Genomic DNA, 22,040 nt, shown 5'->3' with positions numbered 1-22,040 from the left:
TGAGGTCAGAGAGGTGGGAGAGGCAGACAGGTTCTGACCTGCCATCTACACGGTCCCCCCTACCCACCACCCCACAGGGGCTGTTTGTCCCTCCAGGTCTCCCTGACAAGGCTCTCTATTTTCAGCCCCAACAACCCAAAACACATGTCATCTGAACCGCTCTTCCTCTCTATCACACACAGGAGGAAAGAATGCTTCCCTTTTGTCAGCGACAGGAATCTCACTGTAAATAATTTGCAGGGCAGACAAAGGGAGGGGGAGAGAGAGAGAGAGACACCCAAACCCAGCACATTGCCCAGGGCCCTTTCCAAAGACCGGGTCTCAGCCAGGCAGCCCATGCTGGTTATGTTTGGTCTCAATGGCCTGTGTGGCTTTGCTTCACCTGACGACCATGATGAAACATGAGTCCTCCACCAGTCAGCTCCATGGCAACCACATCCTCTGGGTGGAAATCACTATATCCACTCCATCACTGAACTACACGTCAACAACACTGAGGGATTTCATGATGAACAAATAATTACATTCCCCAGCCCTATTGCCCTACGGAACATTTGAAGGGTCATATAAGGAGTTTCAAAGAAGTGTGAAAATACAACTTTCAAGGTATGACCGGGAATGGGATACTGTAAATATCACTAATTCCTATGGATATTTATGAGCAAAACATGTGAAACCTGGTCAGTGATGGAATACTTTCACCAGGAATCTGTTGAGGAGAGAAGCCAAGGTGTTTCACCACTGAGGTTTCAAAGGGCCTCTGACACCCTGGCCTCTGTACTGGTAACCTCAGCTGTGGGTGGGTTGCAAAGTGGGCATGATGATCATTCACTACAGCATGATGGATATAGCAGCTCAACACTACCCTCAGCCCATATCCTGCTCTTCACACCAGCCTCCCTTCAGCCCAGTAATTCTTACTCAGAGTAGCAGTGGCAGGCTGGAGGAGAGACATCCTGCTATAGTGCTGCATGACAAATGCTTTCTGTGTGCTCCTACGCGCTGCTAACATGGAGAAAACCCAAGACGTCTCATTACTTGTCAGAAAATACTATGACTAAGGGGGGTCAGAACTAGAGGTCGTCCGATTATGATTTTTCCAACGGCGATACCGATACCGATTATTGGAGGACCAAAAAAAAGCTGATACAGATTAATCGGACGATTTTTAAAATGTATTTATTTATTTGTAATAATGACAAATACAACAATACTGAATGAACACTTTTATTTTAACTTAATATAATACATCAATCAAATAAATTTAGCCTTAAATAAATAATGAAACATGCTCAATTTGGTTTAAATAATGCAAAAACAAAGTGTTGGAGAAGAAAGTAAAAGTGCAATATGTGCCATGTAAAAAAGCTAACGTTTAAGTTCCTTGCCCAGAAAATGAGAACATATGAACGCTGGTGGTTCCTTTTAACATGAGTCTTCAATATTCCCAGGTAAAAAGTTTTAGGTTGTAGTTATTATAGGAATTTTAGGACTATTACTCTCTATACCATTTGTATTTCATATACCTTTGACTATTGTATGTTCTTATAGGCACTTTAGTATTGCCAGTGTAACAGTATAGCTTCCGTCCCTCTCCTCGCCCCTACCTGGGCTCGAACCAGGAACACATCGACAACAGCCACCCTCAAGGCATCGTTACCCATCGCTCCACAAAAGCAGCGGGGGAACAACTACTCCAAGTCTCAGAGCGAGTGACGTTTGAAACGCTATTAGCACGCACCCCGCTAACTAGCTAGCCATTTCACATCGGTTACACCAGCCTAATCTCGGGAGTTGATAGGCTTGAAGTCATAAACAGTGCAATGCTTAAAGCACAGCGAAGAGCTGCTGGCAAATGCCCGAAAGTGCTGTTTGAATGAATGCTTACGAGCATGCTGCTGCCTACCACAGCTCAGTCAGACTGCTCTATCAAATATCAAATCATAGACTTAATTATAACATAATAACTCACAAAAACGAGCCTTAGGTCATTAATATGGTCAAATCCAGAAACTATCATTTTGAAAATAAAACGTTCATTCTTTCAGTGAAATACGGAACCGTTCCATATTTTATATAACGGGTGGCATCCATAAGTCTAAATATTCCTGCTGCATTGCACAACCTTCAATGTTATGTCATAATTACGTAAAATTCTGGAAAATTAGTTCGCAACGAGCCAGGTGGCCCAAACTGTTGCGTATACCCTGACTCTGCGTGCAATGAACGCAAGAGTAGTGACACAATTTCCCTAGTGTAATATTGCCTGCTAACAGGAATTTATTTTAACTAAATATGCAGGATTAAAAATACATACTTCTGTGTATTGATTTTAAGAAAGGCATTGATGCTTATGGTTAGGTACATTCGTGCAACGGTTATGCTTTTTCGCAAATGCGCCTTTGTTAAATCATCCCCCGTTTGGCGAAGTTGGCTGTCTTTGTTAGGAAGAAATAGTCTTCACAGTTCGCAACGAGCCAGGCGGCCCAAACTGCTGCATATACCCTGACTCTGTTGCACAGAACGCAAGAAAAGTGACACAATTTCCCTAGTTAAAAGAAATTCATGTTAGCAGGCAATATTAACTAAATATGCAGGTTTAAAAATATATACTTGTGTATTGATTTCAAGAAAGGCGTTGATGTTTATGGTTAGGTACACATTGGTGCAACGACAGTGCTTTTTTCGTGAATGCGCTTGTTTAAATCACCCGTTTGGCGAAGTAGGCTGTGATTCAATGATAAATTAAGAGGTTATATGCAATGATTATATGCAATGCAGGACAAGCTAGATAAACTAGTAATATCATCAACCATGTGTACTTAACTAGTGACTTTGTTAAGATTGATTGTTTTTTTAAAGATACATTTAATGCTAGCTAGCACCTTACCTTGGCTCCTTGCTGCACTCGCATAACATGTAGTCAGCCTGACACGCAGTCTCCTCGTGGAATGCAATGTAATCGGCCATGATTGGTGTCCAAAAAGGCCGATTGTTCTGAAAACTTGAAATCGGCCCTAATTAATCAGCCATTCCGATTAATCGGTCAACCTCTAGTCAGAACCTGGTAATATCAGGATGTAGGATGGGACATAAACCTAACACATTCAATGACTAATTTCTCTGAAAAGGGGGAAAAAACATCACCAAATTCACTGGGATACATTTCATAGGATGAAGAAACAATAGTCCAAGCCGCAGGTCCATAGTACTTGTCAGACACAGAGAACTAATACTATATACTCGTTAGGTGGGATTGGCATGGGGTGTGGGGGGTCGTTAAAATATTATATGAATCCTATAAATTAAAATTATCAATTTAGATGCAATCAATTAGCTTAATTTCTCAAAGATAAAATAATATTAGAAACAAAATAATGTTGCAGGAATGCTAATCTTATCTGTTTCTAACAACAGAAAAGATTTCAGAACAATCTGATATGGTTGGTGTTGAAATCCTTTCTTGTGCTTTTTGAGGTGGAACTACCCAAAAGCACTTGTCAAACCCACCAACAAATATGGTCAAACCCCATCAAAGCCCATAGAGATCTCAAGGTAAAAGAGAGCCTATAATGGAATACAGTGAGCTCCAAAAGTATTGGGACAGTGACACATTTTTGATTCTTTTGACTCTGTACTCCAGCACTTTGGATTTGAAATGATACAATGAATGAGGTTAAAGTGCATACTGGCAGCTTTAATTTGGGGATTTTTTTATCCATATCAGGTGAACTGTTTACAAATTACAGCACTCTTTGTACATATTCCCCCCATTTTAGGTGAACAAAGGTATTGGGACAAATTCACATATATGTGTATTAAAGTAGCAAAACATTACATATTTGGTCTCATATTCATAGCACACAACATGTAAAGTGTTGGTCCCATGAGCTGAAATAAAAGATCCCAGAAATGTTCCATAAGCCCAAAAGCTTATTTCTCTCACGTTGTGCACATTTCTTTACATTGGTTAGTGAGCATTTCTCCTTTGCCAAGATAATCCATCCACCTGACACCTGGCAAATGCTCACCTTCGATGGCCACTTGCACGCTGGAGAAGTGTGCTCTTCACAGATGAATCCTGCTGATGTCAAAGTTGTGTAAAGAATGTCCCATGTGTCGGTGGGGTTACGAACAACTAATAGAATAGCATTTTATCGATGGCAATTTTAATGCACAGAGACCCCATGACAAGATCCTGAGGCTCATTGTCATGCCATTCATTCGCCTCCATCACCTCATGTTTCAGCTTGACAATGCACGGCCCCATGTTACAAGGATCTGTACACAATTCCTGGAAGCAGAAAATGTCCCAGTTCTTACATTGCCTGCATACTCACCAGACATGTCACCCATTGAGCATGTTTGGGATGCTCTGGATCGACGTGTACGAAAGCATGTTCCAGTTCCCCACAGTATGCAGCAACTACGCACAGTCATTGAAGAGGAGTTGGACAACATTATACAGGCCGGGCCTCCCGAGTGGCGCAGTGGTCTAAGGCATGGCATCGCAGTGCTAGCTGTGCCACTAGAGATTCTGGGTTCGAGTCCAGGTTCTGTTGCAGCCAGCCGCGACTGGGAGACCCATGGGGCGGTGCACAATTGTTCCAGTGTCATCCGGTTTAGGGGAGGGTTTGGCCGGCAGGGATGTCATTGTCGCGCACTAGCAACTCCTGTGGCGGGCTGGGCACAGTGCACGCTGACACGGTCGCCAGGTGTATGGTGTTTCCCCCGACACATTGGTGCGGCTGGCTTCCGGGTTAAGTTGGCATTGTGTCAAGAATCAGTGCGGCTTGGTTGGGTTGTGTTTCAGAGTACGCATGGCTCTCAACCTTCGCCTCTCCCGAGTCTGTACGGGAGTTGCAGCGATGAGACAAGACTACCAATTGGAAACCACGAAATTGGGGAGAGGGGGGTAACAAATAAATAAATTATGAAAAAAATACAAAAACAAAAAAATACATTACACAGGTCACAATCAGCACCCTGATCAACTTTATGCAAAGGAGATGTGTCGTGCTGTATGAGGCATATGGTAGTCACACCAGATACGGACTGGTTTTCTGATCCACGCCCATATTTTTTTTAAGGTATCTGTGACCAACAGATGCATATCTGTATTCCCAGTCATGTGAAATCCATAGATTATGGCCTAATTAATTTATTACAATTGACTGATTTCCTTATATAAACTGTATCTCAGTAAAATCTTTGACATTTTTACATGTAGATTTTTGTTCAGTATACATCAAGCTTGTGACTCTACAAAATTGTTGGATGCATTTGCTGTTAGTTTTGGTTGTGTTTCAGATTATTTTGTGCCCAATAGAAGTATTGTAAATAATGTATTGTGTCGTTTTGGAATCACTTGTATTGTAAATAAGAATAGAATATGTTTCTAAACACATCTACATTAAATGTGGATGCTACCATGATTACCAATAATCGTGAATGAATCATGAATAATGATAAGTGAGGAAGTTACAGACGCACAAATATCATACACCCAAGACATGCTAACCTCTCACTATTACAATAACAGGGGAGGTTAGAATTTTTTGGGGGGGGTATGATATTTGTGCGTCTAACTTTGTCACTCATTATTCACGATTCATTCAGGATTATTAGTCATTGTATGCTATGAATATGGGACCAAGTACTAAACTTTTTACAGCTAGTGAATTTGTCCCAATACTTTTGGTCCCCTAAAATACTATGTACAAAAAATGCTGTAAATGGTTTACCCAATATGGATGAAAATACCAAAGTTCTGGAGTACAGAGACAAAACAACAACAAAAAATGTCACTGTCCCAATACTTTTGGAGCTCAATGTCGTTCTGTTGGCTTGGCTTCTGTTGGCTCTTTGTGTGAGGCTATTCTCAAGTACAACAAAGACATCCGCCCTCTCCTCCGGCTCTTTATATATAAAAAAATACCCCAGAAGAAACTCTGTCCTTGACTCAGTGAATAGGGAAGCTCAGTCTGACATGTGCTTTTCATCTGTGGAGAAGGAATGTTATGAAGACTGTGGTCTGTGCAGCACCACCGCTAGCTAGGTCACACTTTCATCACCACATAGAACCAGAGAGACAATAGCCAAGGCCAAGATGGCTGACTCAGACTCACCATGCTCGCCTCCGTAGACACCCTTGAGGACCTTAACGTAGTCCGACTGGCAATCCCGTGCCTCCACATCCAGGTCTCCGAACCTGAGGACCAGGCTGTTGCCCTCTGGCACGCGGATCTTCCACTCGCACCAGGTGTTGTTGGGGTAGGTTCCCGGGTAGTTCTTAGAGGAGAGGACACCACTCTCTGGGCCCAGCATGGAGTGGCCACAACCGTCATCTGGACAAAACCATAGGAGAGAAGTCAAGTTAGATCAGAAGAAGTTCCGTCTCCATTTTGGTGTTGTATTTCTGTTACATTTTTTAAGACTAGTTAAACCATGATATGAGGAACACACGTGATGGTGGAGTTAGGTGGAGAAAAACACGAACTCTCTCAAACTGGAAGGCAAATAAGAACATTCACCATTCAAGGCTCAACTTTCACTCCACAAACACGCCAAACAACCTCACCAGTAAATGAGACATATTGTTCAGTTTGCTAGCTAGACAACATGACTAATATTACTAAGCTAACAGTTTGAAATGAATCAAGAAAAGCAGCAGGTCTACATAGAGAATGTGCCAGTACATATGAAAGGAATCACTTATGTTAAGTAGACATTGAGGGAGACAAGTCAAGACAAGCAAAACAAAAGACACTGTACATATTGCATTGTGTCAGATAAATACAAGCTCTGATGACAGCTATTGGAAGGCAGTCTTAATAACATCAAAGTGAGTAAAAATTTGCCAATGTCTCAATGAGTGGACGTCTTCTCAAACAGACAAGTCAAAACAAATAGGAGTTACTTCACAGAAATACCTGGCTGATGCATTTCTGCTTAAGAATGCAGACACAGCAAAGCAAAAAAATCACAACCCCCAAGAAAGGCAATGCTCTCTCTCTCTAGAGATTCCCAGTGGGTGGCACGAGAGGTGGGGTGTCTGTCTGAGATGCTCAGCTGCTTGGGCTAGGCCAACTCCAGGCTCTTTCAGAAGGTGTGGGGCTTCCCTTTCGTGTGTGTGTGGTGTGTCAGTGGCTCCCACGCCCCGGGCCTAGCTCAGCACCCTGGTGACACGGTGGACACTGTTTACAGAGAGGTTAATCCACTGTCCCCCTGGGTGTGGCATTAACACTTGTGACAGCACTAACAGGCCTGCAAGGGCTTCATGGCAGTTGTGGCCCACAGAGACCAGTCACCGGGACTGCTTCACACAGACCTAGGCCCTGTCCCTCTAATCCCTAGAGACTTCATGTAGATGTGAAATTATTAGCAATATTTATTAACAATATGGTGAAAAATCTACCTAGCTTATCATAGGGCAAAGTTGCGCTACTATCACGTCTTATGCTTACACCTATCCCCAATGCATCGTATCTATTAAATTTATTTCAGATCTAGCCTACATGAAGTGCCTAGCAGGTTGGGGCTTGGAGGTAGGGGCTAGGGTTTGGACTGGGCCCTTGAATTTAGATGTATGTAGAACAGAAACACATAGTCCAGACATCAATGGCAGGATCTGTGCAGTGCTGGATCATTTCACACAGGCCTAAAACATGCATGAAATAACACTGGTTTCTGGATAAGGATCTCTACAGGATCCCTCTTCTTTCCAAGGAAGGTAAATCACATTTCATGGAAAAACATTTAAAGAAAATTAGTTGGCCTGTGGACAAATGAATGAGGCTATTAAAAAACACATGATGGCAGCTTTGACTTGACTGGCCAGTCCACAGCCATGCAGCGATGGTTACGTCAGCGTCACACACTGGGCAGGCACACACAGTGGCCTTTGTGGTCCAAGGCTGGACTCAGTCCAGATGTGAGGCTGAGCGGACACCACAGCGGGACCGAAAAATGTAAACAAGATGCAACTACCCACCCGGGGGCAAGCGCAGGAGCGGTGGCATTGTCACACAACGGTAAAGTAGGAGAAGTTCAGAGTGGGCCCTTTAAGATCCCCTCAAGAGCCTTTTCGAGTAGTGGTTTGTTTGGAACAATAAAAATCCAGGCTCAGCCCACATGCACTTTAAATACCTACTGTACAACAAAATGTTTACATGACAGCGTCCCCAGCAGACAGACCTACTAAGACATTGTTTTGTTTATATATATCTTCAATGACCTAGACATTTATCTGATCCTCTCAGATATGGCCTCATGTGTTGGAGGTTTCAGTCAGATTTCATTTATTGCCTTTTTTTTGTTCCTTGAGATTCCTCATTCATAGCAAGGTTGCATTTCTCTCTATGCTGTGCACATACTGTACTTCACTAGAGTAAAACCTTTATGCATCCTTATTTCACTTCAGTCAAACTGATATACACCAGCAAACTCATGCATTTATTTTTACTAACAGAGAATATAATTATGCTATTTAAATTTTAAATGCCAGTGTATCTCTCATCGTCTCTCCTGAACACCTGGCTGACTCCTGCCCTCGGGACAAACATGAAATATTCACTTCACACACTCAGAGGGGGAGCTGTGGAAGCAGATGCAATGTAACAGGCAGGGAGGCTCACCATACAGTAATATCAGGTAGAGGGGCTCTGTCAGACTACAATGTGCATTGGACTAAAACTGTTCACTGCATGGATCCACACAAGGATCCCAAAGGCAGCCAGTGGGAGAGCTTTGGCTGAGTCTCCTAAACTGCTAAGGCATGCGTGGCGCTGTAGGGCATTGTTCAGCAGCCAGTGGTGACTCCTTGGTACTGAGAGACAATACCACAGGAGCACAGGCACAAAAGGATGGCCCTGCTCCATTGTCATTATAATGCACGTATCCTACTATGAGCCTATCAGGCTAAATAATACAAAATCGAGCCATGCCGTCCATTAGTGTGGTGATACAGGAGGATGATCAATCACACAACTATTATAGTTTCAGCTCCAGTACCTCCTATTTGGCTGTTTTATCACTGGTGAAAGTCACCTATCTTCTTAGGGATTGTTAAATTACATTTGACATGTAGCCTATGTAAGCCTACAGGTTTAATGGTTAACCATTGAACTAAGTACTACTATACTTACTTTCAATATTCCCCTTCTAAGATAATACAGCTCAGAGGGTTAAGGAGTAATGTTTGAAAGACAACTGTAAAGAAATGACTGGTTATATTTTCTCACAACGTCCTGCATGTTTGATCTCAACTCAATGTAGCCTAACAGTGATTCAATGTAACAAATACATGATTCATTGTAATTACACGACACACACTATTGTTACATTTGATTATTGGCAAACCAGTTATGACAAGTACTTAACATTCGAGGCTTATTGAACAAGTCACACACAATGTGTTATTAACCCTTTATGTGCCATGTGTTTAAGGTACATAAAACCCGTCTGGTGTGCTTTCAACACATGGCCCACCAAAGTCTAGTAAAATGTCAAACTATCGGTGCCATGCTGAATTAAAGAATATTCCGTTTCCATCGAATATAAAGTAGCGAGACCTGTTACCTACAATCTTCTGTAGTCCAAAAAATAAGTTATGGGTAATCGTGTAAATCGCTGTTGCTTTAACGACGGTTAGTTTACTTACCGAGTTTTTCGCCAAACGCGGAAAGTATAGTCCAAACGACAAAGAATCCATTAAGTTTCTCCTTTCCCAACATCTCAGATTTTATCCAAAGTAACGCAACGAAATCGCATATGGAGACACATTTGTCTCGTCTTCATGGGATAATTTTCTTTTTGGAAGGTTTGCTGTAAATCAAAGGATCCCGATGCGCTTCTTGTGCTTCTATCCTGCCTGTATCTCCACAGTAGATTCCTTGAATGAACTCTTCCGTGTTTCATCCACAGGCGGCACCCAGTGCTCAGGTCGACCAACCAGTCTGACAGCCACGGTGTCGTTGGGGAGAGGACTATATTTGTTTAGCAGCCAAGACAAGCAAGAGGCAACACTTGATCAAAATAATTGTTCAACTGCACACCCCTGCTGAAAGATAGGCCTATGATCTTTTATACTAACTCAAATCAGCCAAATAGGAGGTACTGAGAACTCAGACTAAAATAGAACCAGTTCAAACATTACTCCTTTAAACTGTCTGAGCTGTATTATCTTAGAAGGGGAATATTGAAAGTAAGTATAGTAGTCCTTAGTTCAATGGTTAACCATTAAGCCTGTAGGCTTACATAGGCTACATGTCAAATGTAATTTAACAATCCCTAAGAAGATAGGTGACTTTCACCAGTGATAAAACAGCCAAATAGGAGGTACTAGTAGGCCTACTTCATACAGGCCTACTATTCTGTAATATATTGCAATGCTATTGGTCATTGGCTATTCTAGCTATTTATTTAATGACACCTACTCATTCAAGGGTTTTTCTTTATTTTGACTATTTTCTACATTGTAGAATAATAGTGAAGACATCAAAACTATTAAATAACTTATATGGAATCATGTTATAACCAAAAAAATGTTAATCAAATCAAAATATATTTTATATTTGAGATTCTTCAAAGTAGCCACCCTTTGCCTTGATGACAGCTTTGCACACGCTTGGCATTCTCTCAACCAGCATCCATGAGGTAGTCACCTGGAATGCTTTTCAATTAACAGGTGTGCCTTGTTAAAAGTTCATTTGTGGACTTCCCTGCCTTCTTAATGCATTTGAGCCAGTTGTGTTGTGACAAGGTAGGGGTGGTATACAGAAGATAGCCCTATTTGGTAAAAGACCAAGTCCATATTATGGCAAGAACGGCTCAAATAAGCAAAGAGAAACGACAGTCCATCATTACTTTAAGACATGAAGGTCAGTCAATGATTTTCCTTCGCTCTGCGGTCCAACTTATCCCACACCATCACAATTGAGTTGAGGTCGGGTGATTGTGGAAGCCAGGTCATTTGATGCAGTACTCCATCATTCTCCTTCTTGGTCAAATAGCCCTTACACAGCTTGGAGGTGTGTTGGGTTGTTGTCCTGTTGAAAAATAAATGATAGTCCCACTAAGCGCAAACCATATGGGATGGCGTATCGCTGCAGAATGCTGTAGTAGCCATGATGGTTAATTGTGCCTTTAATTCTAAATAAATCACAGACAGTGTCACCAGCAAAGCACCATCATTCCTCCTCCATGCTTCGTGGTGGGAACCACACATACGGAGATCATCCGTTCACCTACTCTGCATCTCACAAAGACACAGCGTTTGGAACCAAAAATCTCCCCTAACCCGGACGCCGCCGCCCTATGGGACTCCCAGTCACGGCCAATTGTGAGTGACGCCTCAAGTCTGTAGTCTGTAGTGACGCCTCAAGCACTGCGATGCAGTGCCTTAGACCGCTGCGCCACTGAGGCCACTGAGGCCCACTGAGGTATATTTCAAACCAAATAATTTTTGTCTTTTAGTCAAGTAGTATTTTACTGGGTGACTTTCACTTTTACTTGAGTTATTTTCTATTAAGGTACCTTTACTTTTACTCAAGTATTGCAATTGAGTAATTTTTCAACCACTGCTAATGCCTGCCCATACCATAACCCCACCGCCACCATGGGGCACTCTGTTCAAAACACTGACATCAGCAAACCGCTCGGTCACATGATGTCATACATGCTGTCTGCCATCTGCCCAGTACAGTTGAAAGCAGGATTCATCCATGAAGAGCACACTTCTCCAGTGTGCCAGTGGTTATTGAAGGTGAGCATTTGCCCACTGAAGTTGGTTACAACGCCGAGCTGCAGTCAGGTCAAGACACTGGTGAGGACTACGAGCATACAGATGAACTTCCCTGAGATGGTTTCTGACAGTTTTTGCAGAAGGTCTACAGTTGTGTAAACCCACAGTTTCATCAGCTGCCTGGGTGGCTGGTCTCAGACGATCCCGCAGGTGAAGAAGCCTGATGTGGAGGTCCTGGGCTGGAGTGGTTACACATGGTCTGCACATGGTCTCCGTTTTTGAGACCGGTTGGATGTACTGCCAAATTCTCTAAAACAACATTGGAGTTGGCTTATGGTAGAGAAATTAACATTCAATTATCTGGCAACAGCTCTGGTGGACATTCCTGCAGTCAGCATGCCAATTGCACGCTCCCTCAACTAGAGACATCTGTGGCATTGTGTTGTGTGACAAAACTCCACATTTTTGTGGCCTTTTATTGTCCCCAACAAGGTGCACCTGTGTAATGAGGATGCTGTTTAATCAGCTTCTTAATATGCCACATCTGTCACGTGGGTTATCTTGGCAACGGAGAAATGCTCACTAACAGTGCGTATTAAACATTTCTGGGAACTTTTATGTCAATGAATGGGACCAACACAACATGTTACGTTTATATTTTTGTGCAGTATATGTGAAAGACATGCACCTAGTGTACGAAACATTAAGAACACCTGCTCTTTTCATGCCATAGATTGACAAGGTAAAGCTATGATCCCTCATTGATGTCACTTGTTAAATCCATTTCAATCAGTGTAGATGAAGGGGAGGAGACAGGTTAAAGAAGGATTTTTGAGCCTTAAAGACAATTGAGACATGGTTTGTGTATGTGTGCTGTTCAGAGGGTGAATGTGGTAAGATCATAAAATGGAAGTGCCTTTGAACGGTGCATGTTAGTAGGTGCCAGGCGCACCAGTTTGAGTGTGTCAAGAACTGCAACTAGTTTTTTACACTCAACAGTTTCCTGTGTGTATCTAGAATGGTCCACCACCCAAAGGTCATCCAGCCAACTTGACACAACTGTGGAAAGCATTGGGGTCAACATGGGCCAGCATCCCTGTAAAATTCTTTCGACACGCTTTCGCGGGGGGATTGCAACTCAGTATTAGGAAGGTGTTCTTAATGTTTTGTATATAATGGGTTGATTAGATCATGTTTATATGAAGTTTAGCTTTTCAAATAATGTCACACATTGTTTTCTCTCACACTCATGGAGTTCAAATACCCTTATGCATGCTTCTCTTTTGCCCTGTCTGTAAGTCTTTATTCAGACATTCAAATGTCATTTTGATTGACTGTTGTTGGGGCCATTTTATGGAAATCCATTTTTTTAAATTCCTTGTTTATAGAAAAATGTGGCTAGAACATTTGTTATTGGTGGATGAACAGCTTAGCTGACAGTTAATGATAATGATAATTTAACAAAGATCTACTTTACTGTAAGGGCCATCTCCAAATTGTCCCCCTGCTGCTCTCTTGCCAAAGACAGAGCAGTTATACACTGTCAAACAGTCACAGTGCTGTTCTCTCAGGGGAGATGATGAGTGACTGTGGGAGCTCCCCTATCCTTGTTACAGGGCCTGCTGCTAGCTGCGACAAACCCGTCGACACATCTACATCTGAGCTCCATTAGACACTGCCTCTATTACATGGGCTCCTATCACATATCATATCACAATAAATTATGAGACAAAACACTTCTGCCATAGACTGACCAGGGAATCCATATACTTTTATGGTTTTGATAATGGAAAATGCAGCTGGGGATTAGGCTTACTACCTGGTATAGATCACATCAAGCAGAGTAAATCACTAGCTGGCTAGAACTAAGTGCGGGGACCAAAGGCACATAAAGTGTCATAGTGACATGATTATGCAGTAATGAGTTAAAACGTAAGGAAGTATCCAGATAGGCAGACTCATAAGGACAGACTGTCTTAATGCTGTGGACCATCGTTTGTTAGTCATATATTTAATCCCCTTGATGTACTTTTTCTCTATTTTACTCCTTTTTTACCTTGATTATTAAACACAAGGAATCTTACAGATTGTGCTTTAATGTTTATCTTTGGTCCATAAATTGAATAGTGGAACTATATCTCATCCTAGTGGAGTTTCTGTGCACTACATGTTAGGCAAACTTCAAAAATTGTAGGCACAGGAGAGACATGAGAGGTTAGTTATATTTGGGAGAGATGCAGAGTGATCTACAGCAAATATTTCATTCTGTTGATGTTCCTATTACAGAACTGAGTTTGAAAATGGTTTGAGGTTATTTTGAGGTCACTCTGAAGTATGTGACTTTCTGTACTGAAGGCAGAGAAAGACTTCCTTTTTTTACACAACTATTTTACGTGTCACCCATTACACTTGCTGTGCAAAGCAAACACACTTCTGAAAGCGCTCTGGAAATTCACTGTCTGTAATTGATTGAATCACTGACTTTGGATAAAATAATCGTCTAAATGGCCCGCTATGTTGAAACAAATATGGATAGAATATAGCAGCCTGCAGATGGCGATGTTGATTGGGAAGGGATATCTTCCTCTTTATTCTATACAGGGAATAACACCCATTTCAATGGTGACTACTCTTGTCTCAGTGCTTATTACCTACACATTATATTGAACCTAAATGAGGTATGACCCCCAAGGTGAGAAACAATTTTCAATAAAAGAAAAGGGAGGAGCCTGAACAAATAGCACAGTCGTTGGTTGCCACTGGAACAGACTCAATAGATTATGGCTGTAATTTACAGTAGCCTACATTTCATGAAAGTCCATAAGGCTGGTTACTCTCCTTTGCCCTCAGAAAGTTTACATTTTATTTTCAAATGACATTTTATTTTCAAATGACATTGACCTACAGGTTTCAGTAAATGTGTTCACAGGGGACAGGCAAGATCTTGTCTGGATTATTTTCAACTATTTGTCAGTAGTGTAACTTGGTGAAAACTATAGTAAGGGCCAAATAAAGTAAATATCAAGGCACAAGGCGAGACCCAGATGCATACACTGAAGGCAGATGGTTGGAGTCTTACAATGTTTATTAATCCAAAGGGAAAGGCAAGAGAATGGTCGGGGACAGGCAAAAGGTCAAAACCAAATCAGAGTCCAGGAGGTACAGTGGCAGACAAGCTCGTGGTCAAGGCAGGCAGAATGATCAGGCAGGCATGTACAAAGTCCAGAAACAGGTAAGGGTCAAAACAGGAGGACTAGAAAAAGGAGAATGCAAAAAGCAGGAGAACGGAAAACCGCTGGTTGACTTGGAAACATACAAGACAAACTGGCGACACCTGGAGGGGGTGGAGACAATCACAAGGACAAGTGAAACAGATCATGGCGTGACAGTAAAAGGATTGACCATAACAGGGTTAACGCTTTCATCTTAAATCAGCCATAATATGTTCCAAACGCAGCATCATATGAAGATGATGTCTATATTTTGAAAGTTACATATCTTAAAAACTTGAGTGCTGACAAGGAAAACATTTTTGGGACTATGTCAACAATGGACTAATGAAACAAATACCAAAATGTAGATTTTGGGTGGAGTTTTCCGACTCATTTCCCTGACCAACCCACCTAAGTGTAGGCTATCTTAACCCAGCAAGCACATAACGTTCTGAGAACCATATGCTTCTTAGAGCTTGGTGAGAGCTTGGTTGTCCTATGGTTATTTTGCATACAACCTTCCCACAACATTCAGGGAATGGTGCACACTACCCAGCTAGCACATAATGTTCTGAGAACCATATGTTTCAATGCTATGGGAATTTCAGTACTTCAGTGTAACGTTTTCTACAGGTTTCCTCAATGTTCCATTCAATGTCATGTTCTCAGAACGTTCCGAGAATGTTGAGAAACAACGTAAAAATGAACAGCTTTGAGCAAAAAAAACAACATTCCATGCTAGCTCCATCCTGGTGACGCAGTGGACTAATTCCATGGATAGAGAACAGAAGATCGTTGCTTTGAATCTCCCTGACGCCATGCCACAATGAAAAAAGAAATGCGTTTGCAGGTTTAATCCCCCCCCACTGAACATATTCATATACCTGCTCATATTGCACTTAATGCTAATCAGACAGTATGTTGTAGAGCCATTGTTGATAAGTGAAGGCAATGATTTTCCATTACTGATGATCTATACAGTGTATTTTCATGTACAAGGAGAAAACTAAGAGGAACTCAAAGATGATTTACTAGATTATATCCCTGCAATTAAAGCTGAATGGTTGTCAACATGCACCAAGCTTGCAGCATATTCACCATTATCCCAAAACTATTGCCAGCTGAAAGCAGATTGCAATAACTAAATCAAATTACCATCAATAAAATTAAAATAATTACGATAATAATGTCCAGATGGTTATGGTTATGTTTCATGCACCAACAGCTTTGGTGAAGATTTATCTTATAGTCCTTGTCATACTGTGCCTGTTTTCTCTTTCATTAGATTGAATCAAGGCTGGTTATCTTTCCACTTGTGAGATTTTTTTTACACATCTTGCGCATTCTATCATGCATTCTTAATGTTATGACTCTGAGAGCAGAAATGGTGGGTGAAATTAAGCACTATGAATGAAGAAATTGCATTTGATTTCGCTATTCTAACTCTAGATTTAGGGGTTTTCATATGCCTTGTTTAAACTGAATAGAACTTGAGAGAATACACACGTCCATGTTGTTGTAGTTTTTAAAGTTCAAGGGCACCAATGTCTGTCCTATGACGACAAAAGTACAATAGTACTTTTTCCAAGGTTTCATTAGAAAGGTGAGGGCACTTCACTATTCAAGGCTTGTGCTAAATCAATATCCCATTTTCAGACCACAATTTAAAGTGTCTCTCTTTTAATGAAAAGAAGGGTTTAGGCATTCTTTGCAATGGTCTCGCTCAAGGTTCCATTTCATTTTTATAATACAAAAGCCAAAACACTTTTTAATGTTAATTCCACAACACAATTATAGTTGTATCCAATGGTCTGCTATTTTATTTGTTTGGAGAGGAGTTTAATTTTGTTTTTATATCCACCAGTTAAGAAAATTGTTAACCTGTTCAGTTGTTTTTCAGCTGTGAAGTTGTTTACAAATCTAATTTCTTCACCCACATTTTGACCCTAAAATTTCAGAGGTTCTTGTTACTGTGCATACTCATCATGCATTATTTTATGTAATATTTTTGACATTTACAATTTTCCCACATGAAAAACATGAATAGGCCTACATTCGATAAAAAAATCATGGATAGACTTTTTAATATCAAAACACACTTGAAACTGTTACAATGTCTGCTTTCCATATAATTCATGTAGGAATGATGAAACGTTGAGAACCTACAGTATAGATTACTGAATGTCCTTGACTTGCTGGTACCATTGAAAATGTGTGTCCTCCATATTTTTACACTAGGCTGTGCTGTTTCTTACCCTTGGCTGCAGTCCACTGCCATAAATCATAAAGCAGTGGTTCGTAAGTGAAATAGTTAAAAAAATATATTTTAAAGAAATCAACAACAAAAAAAGACACCATCTGACTAGTTTCTGAACTCTTTGAAGAAATATCCTCAAATCGAATTGCAATGTAATTGATTTCATACCGGTAAACCACCTAAAGCATTACGTCCACCCATCTTGGGACAAGTGCATAAGCTTCCCTTAAAGGGACAATCTGCAGTTCAAACTACAACAAGCGGTTGCCCAGCCAATGTTTTGGTAAATAGCTGAAGCATGGGGCTGGAGAAATGGCAGAATATTTTTGTTGTTGTTGTTGAGTGCATTACAGATGGCTTTATCGGTCTGCTAATACAGAACAAGTAAAGGTCCAGCGCACAACTTTTTTTGTTGATTTAAAAAATATATATGTTTTTGTTGTTTTATAATTTTTTTATTCTGATTTTTCAGCGGGTGCTGCAGAACCCTCAGCACCCCTGCTTCCCGCGACTATGGGCATTTGTAAGGTACAGTGTATATCAATGGGTATATATAATTAAAATAAGAGTCCAGAAATGGATGCTGCAGTTTGCCCCTATGAATCACAAATCCAAACATTTTGATAGTAAACAGTTTATTTTAAATTCAATTTTGGAATAGCTATATTGGTTATATATGCTAAGCCATGGAAAATGGAATGGCACAAAACTTGCAAGGCACAAAAATGCATGAACAAATGCCATATCATATCAACAAGTGAACTGTCCAGCATCTCTGAATTCTACTTTTTTAAATGTTGTTTGTACGTTGGTATGTTGAGCACATTTCCCCCTTAATTAGCAAGAAGATTGCAGACCAAGCTGCAATATATCAGTTCTCTGAAAACAAAGATGGAATGCTGTTGAGACCTTGGTTGTTATGTCTCTTTCTATGTGACTGGCAGTAGTTGAAACACGAAAGCTGGCCATGACACAAAACAGCTTCTTGACAAGAACATTTTTTCGGCGTGACTCGCTGGTTTTGGGCTATACAGAGTAATTTGTCATTTCAGTCATTGCTGGAGGTGGCTGAGTGGGGCTCACTTCTCTGATAGGGCAATCAGGGGTTATATATTTTTAGCCTTGCCATTATTCTTGCTGACAGAGTCCTCTCATTAACTTAATTCCTACAGTATCTCTGTTTTAGACAGAGACTAGATGAGTAGGCATGAAAAAGGAGGGTGGCAGAGTGAGTATTTTACCTGGTAGGGTCCCCACTTTATCATACAAAACTATTTACTTATACCTAATTAATTTCATAGTCTTGAAGCCATTACACACTCACTGTCACGTTCTGACCTTAGTTCTTTTGTATTTTCTTTGTTTTAGTATGGTCAGGGCGTGAGTTGGGTGTGTTATCTATGTTTTGTGTTTCTATGTTGGGTTTTTCGTTTGGGCTGATATGGTTCTCAATCAGAGGCAGGTGTTAGTCATTGTCTCTGATTGGGAACCATATTTAGGTAGCCTGTTTTCTGTTGTGTTTTGTGGGTGGTTGTCTTCCGTGTCGTTGTGTTCCACACGGAACTGTTTCGGTTTTCAGTAGTTCAATTTATTGTTTGGTATCTCAGTGTTCAGTTTGTTCTATTAAAGATTCATCATGAACACTTACCACGCTGCGCTTTGGTCCTCTCTTTCTCCAGACGAAGGTCGTTACACTCACATAGTGTTCAAAACCGGCAGAAAAATGGACAACTGCAGCTATTGTACCAGATCACAGCAGGGATCTGTAAACAATCTCACACTCACACTAATCCTCTTAAATGGCAATGAAAATATTTCCACTTGATAAGTGTTTGTTACATAAACCACCATGTGGTGGAATTCAAGTCAAAGCTGTAAGCTAAATCTTTCATATAGACTTCAACTACCGTTATCATTAAGACAGTGCTTGTTTGTTGTCTTGTGTTTTGTTAGGTTTGGAAACAAACCGGATAGTAAAGGCATAACGATAAAGAAAGGTCAATACACAATACAAGAGAGATGTAAGTGAAATACAAACCACATGTTATCACATGGCCGATTAGGAATAAGGTACTGATTGGTGCTGTTCTGTCGTACAACTCTCCTATCTGTTTGGACTTTCAGATGAGGCTTTTTAAAAGCCAACAGAAGGAGAAGGGACTGTCTTCCAGGGATGAAAGGGATGCATTGGACAATGCTGTATGCTTTCATCCACATCCGCTTCCATCTTTGAACTCAGCCCTATACTGCAGCAATATATTTTACACGATTTCTATAGTTGAATATTGAACATATTGAAGGACAGAAGGATTTTGTGTTAACCAATAAAAGCCTTGAGATGGAGGAAGCGTGAGCGGACAGGGGACAGGTAGTCTGAAGGTACGCGCTCCCATTGTTAGCAGCAGCAGCTCAGAAATAATTATGTCATATTGTAGCTTGTATACCAGTGTTCCAACAATGCCACATTGGTTTTGTGAGATCTGGATTTGAGATATAAGTAGTAAACTGTGATGAACTTTTATCATTACAAGTTACAAGATCAATGCAAAGATAGAATAGCTAAGAAATATGTGTGGGGGAAGATTTCATGTTGAATTGTAGTTCACTGAACTCTTCAGAAATTCTTCCTCTGTTCATTTTCAGTATTAATTTGTGTAGAGACTGGCAGAGGCTCCATCCAGATGCCATCGTATTCTCTATGTAGTGCACTACTTTTGACCAGGGCTCTAGGGCTCCGGTCAAAAGTGGTGCACTATATAGGGAATAGGGTGCCATTTGGGACTGAACCAGAGAGAGGCACCACTGCAGCCGAATACGGCTGAGGTTTTAGAATTCTTGAATTCTTAATTTCAGACTGAAAACGGGTGAAGGCCTCAACTGGCAAAAAAGACATCCCATGCCATAGAGAAGCTGTTACTTGTGTAATTACTGTGATGCTGGCGTCTCTTACAGGGGTTCATATATGTTCCTATAGGTTCCATTGACAAAAATAAGTGGATTATTTATTTATCCCAGACCTGTGTATAGCCTTCCTCTGTGTGCAACAATCAAGTGCATCCTCTTTTGAGATATTGTTGTTGAGATGGAACAACACCAAAGGAGAGTTTAAATACAGCTGTCCCCAGCACACCTTCATCTCTGCAGTAGAGACAGGAGGCAACAAGCTACTGTAAACGTTTGAGGGATACGGAATTTTAATTCACCCAAGCTTGCAAACCCACAAACTGAACATGAAAGCATGTTGATCATTACCGGTCAGCCACACAAATTCTCTTGCTCAGGTTTTTTAATTACAAAGCTTTAATAGAATAAACTCAAAAGATAACCTATTTTCACTTATTTAGGACTGAACACGAAATGGGGTTTCTGATGGTTCTGTACCTCTGTACTGTAATTGCCTTGCTGTCAAATGAGACAAGTAATTCTAAGAATGTTGCACTCCCAATAAACAAAATCAATTGAATTCTTGTTATTCATTGAAGCACATGAAGGTAGAAGGGCAGAGCAGACAGACCATGTTGTTTCCAGATCATAGAAGGAAAAAAAATCGTCAAAGAAAGAAAATAATGTAAGCCAAAGCAAGTATGTGATTACATAGAACTTACTTCTGCTAATTTGGTTTAACAAGTAAACACAAACAACTGAAAGCAAAAAATGCTCTGTATAACATATAGAAAAAAATGCAATAGGTATTCTGTAACTACATGCTTCATTCCTGTAATATAACACAGTAATTACATAGGATATTCTATTGCTGTACCTCTGGCACAAGGCCTGTGTACTGAAAAGTGTGACCAAATTATTCTATAATGCTAACATAATGCTATAATAGTAACATTGGCCCAGTTTATTTGGTACAACACATGTTGAAATTAATCTTCATGCGAATAATGAGGACTATGATTGTATGACTACTTTATTCTAGAAGTGTCTGTCTCTCAATGGCAACTATCCCCTTCACACTGTATATCAACCTTCAGACAATCAAATAAACTACGAGAGAGGGTGCAACAATTCGTCCCTGACTCAGAAGGCCCTCAGAGTTCAACTGGCCCATTACCCAAGGCTCCAGAGTGTCCCGTTGTGGTAAAAGACAACACATCGAGGCAGAGACCAGCACAGCTGTCTACGCTGTAAGAGAATACCCGGCCTCGCTCTAACCCACAGCATCAATCTCCAGCAGGCTGACAGGCGCTATGCCCACCTGTTCATCAGAACCGGCCCCGGCCCGGCTGTGTCCTGGCCAACACTGGGCCTACGTGTGTCACAACCAGTAGCATTTCAGCATCAATCCTTGCCCCTGTGTTGTCTTACTCCTTCACTTTGCACCACGTGTTCTCACTTTCAACCCTGTCGCTATAATTCCAACCTGCATAGCTCTAGCACGGAAAGGTTGTACATAACAGCCGACGTAGCTCACAAAATGCCCTTTGTCTTACATGAGATATGGCCCAATCGGATCATGTTTTTGATATTTGGCCAGTCAGTTATAAATGTTCATGTATAAATCATACCATTGAATTAAACGTTTAGCAGCCTGTTGTTACAGTCCCTGAACTTGAAATACACAGAAAACAGAGTCCCATGTTTGCTGCTAAGATCAAAAGGTGATTCTCCTGAATGAGCCCAACCACGAGACTTAAAATCCCTATGTATGAATGAAGACTGCAAATCCAATTCCATACAGTTACAGTACCAGGGAACTGCCCAGTAACAGACAGAGTGGGGTGTGACTGTGTTGCGTGGTTTGGGTTGACATTAAAAACACATTTAATCAGCGTCCCTGACCCCCCCTTCCCATAAACCATCAACTCTGTGTGAACGATGT

At 41.0% G+C, this 22,040-nt stretch overlaps 1 protein-coding gene across 2 annotated transcripts in view; it reads right to left on the bottom strand.

Annotated features, from left to right (window-relative positions):
• LOC129817492 (discoidin, CUB and LCCL domain-containing protein 1-like) overlaps positions 1-10,056 on the bottom strand; it is a 42,367-nt gene extending 32,311 nt beyond the window's left edge. The window contains exons 1-3 of one of the 2 annotated variants that reach the window (XM_055872791.1): positions 9,662-10,056; positions 6,129-6,347; positions 2,891-3,004 (exon numbers count right to left, since the gene is read on the bottom strand). In XM_055872791.1, coding sequence (XP_055728766.1) covers positions 2,891-3,004; positions 6,129-6,347; positions 9,662-9,734 — 406 coding nt within the window. In that variant the 5' untranslated portion in view covers positions 9,735-10,056. The remainder of the gene's footprint in view (positions 1-2,890; positions 3,005-6,128; positions 6,348-9,661) is intronic. The other variant, XM_055872793.1, reaches the window with a different exon arrangement.
• Between the last annotated feature and the right edge of the window lie 11,984 nt (positions 10,057-22,040).

The sequence above is a fragment of the Salvelinus fontinalis genome, chromosome 20, assembly GCF_029448725.1.
Source record: "Salvelinus fontinalis isolate EN_2023a chromosome 20, ASM2944872v1, whole genome shotgun sequence".
In the NCBI taxonomy this organism is placed as follows: Eukaryota; Metazoa; Chordata; class Actinopteri; order Salmoniformes; family Salmonidae; genus Salvelinus; species Salvelinus fontinalis.
This window is presented reverse-complemented; position numbering and strand designations above follow the sequence as displayed.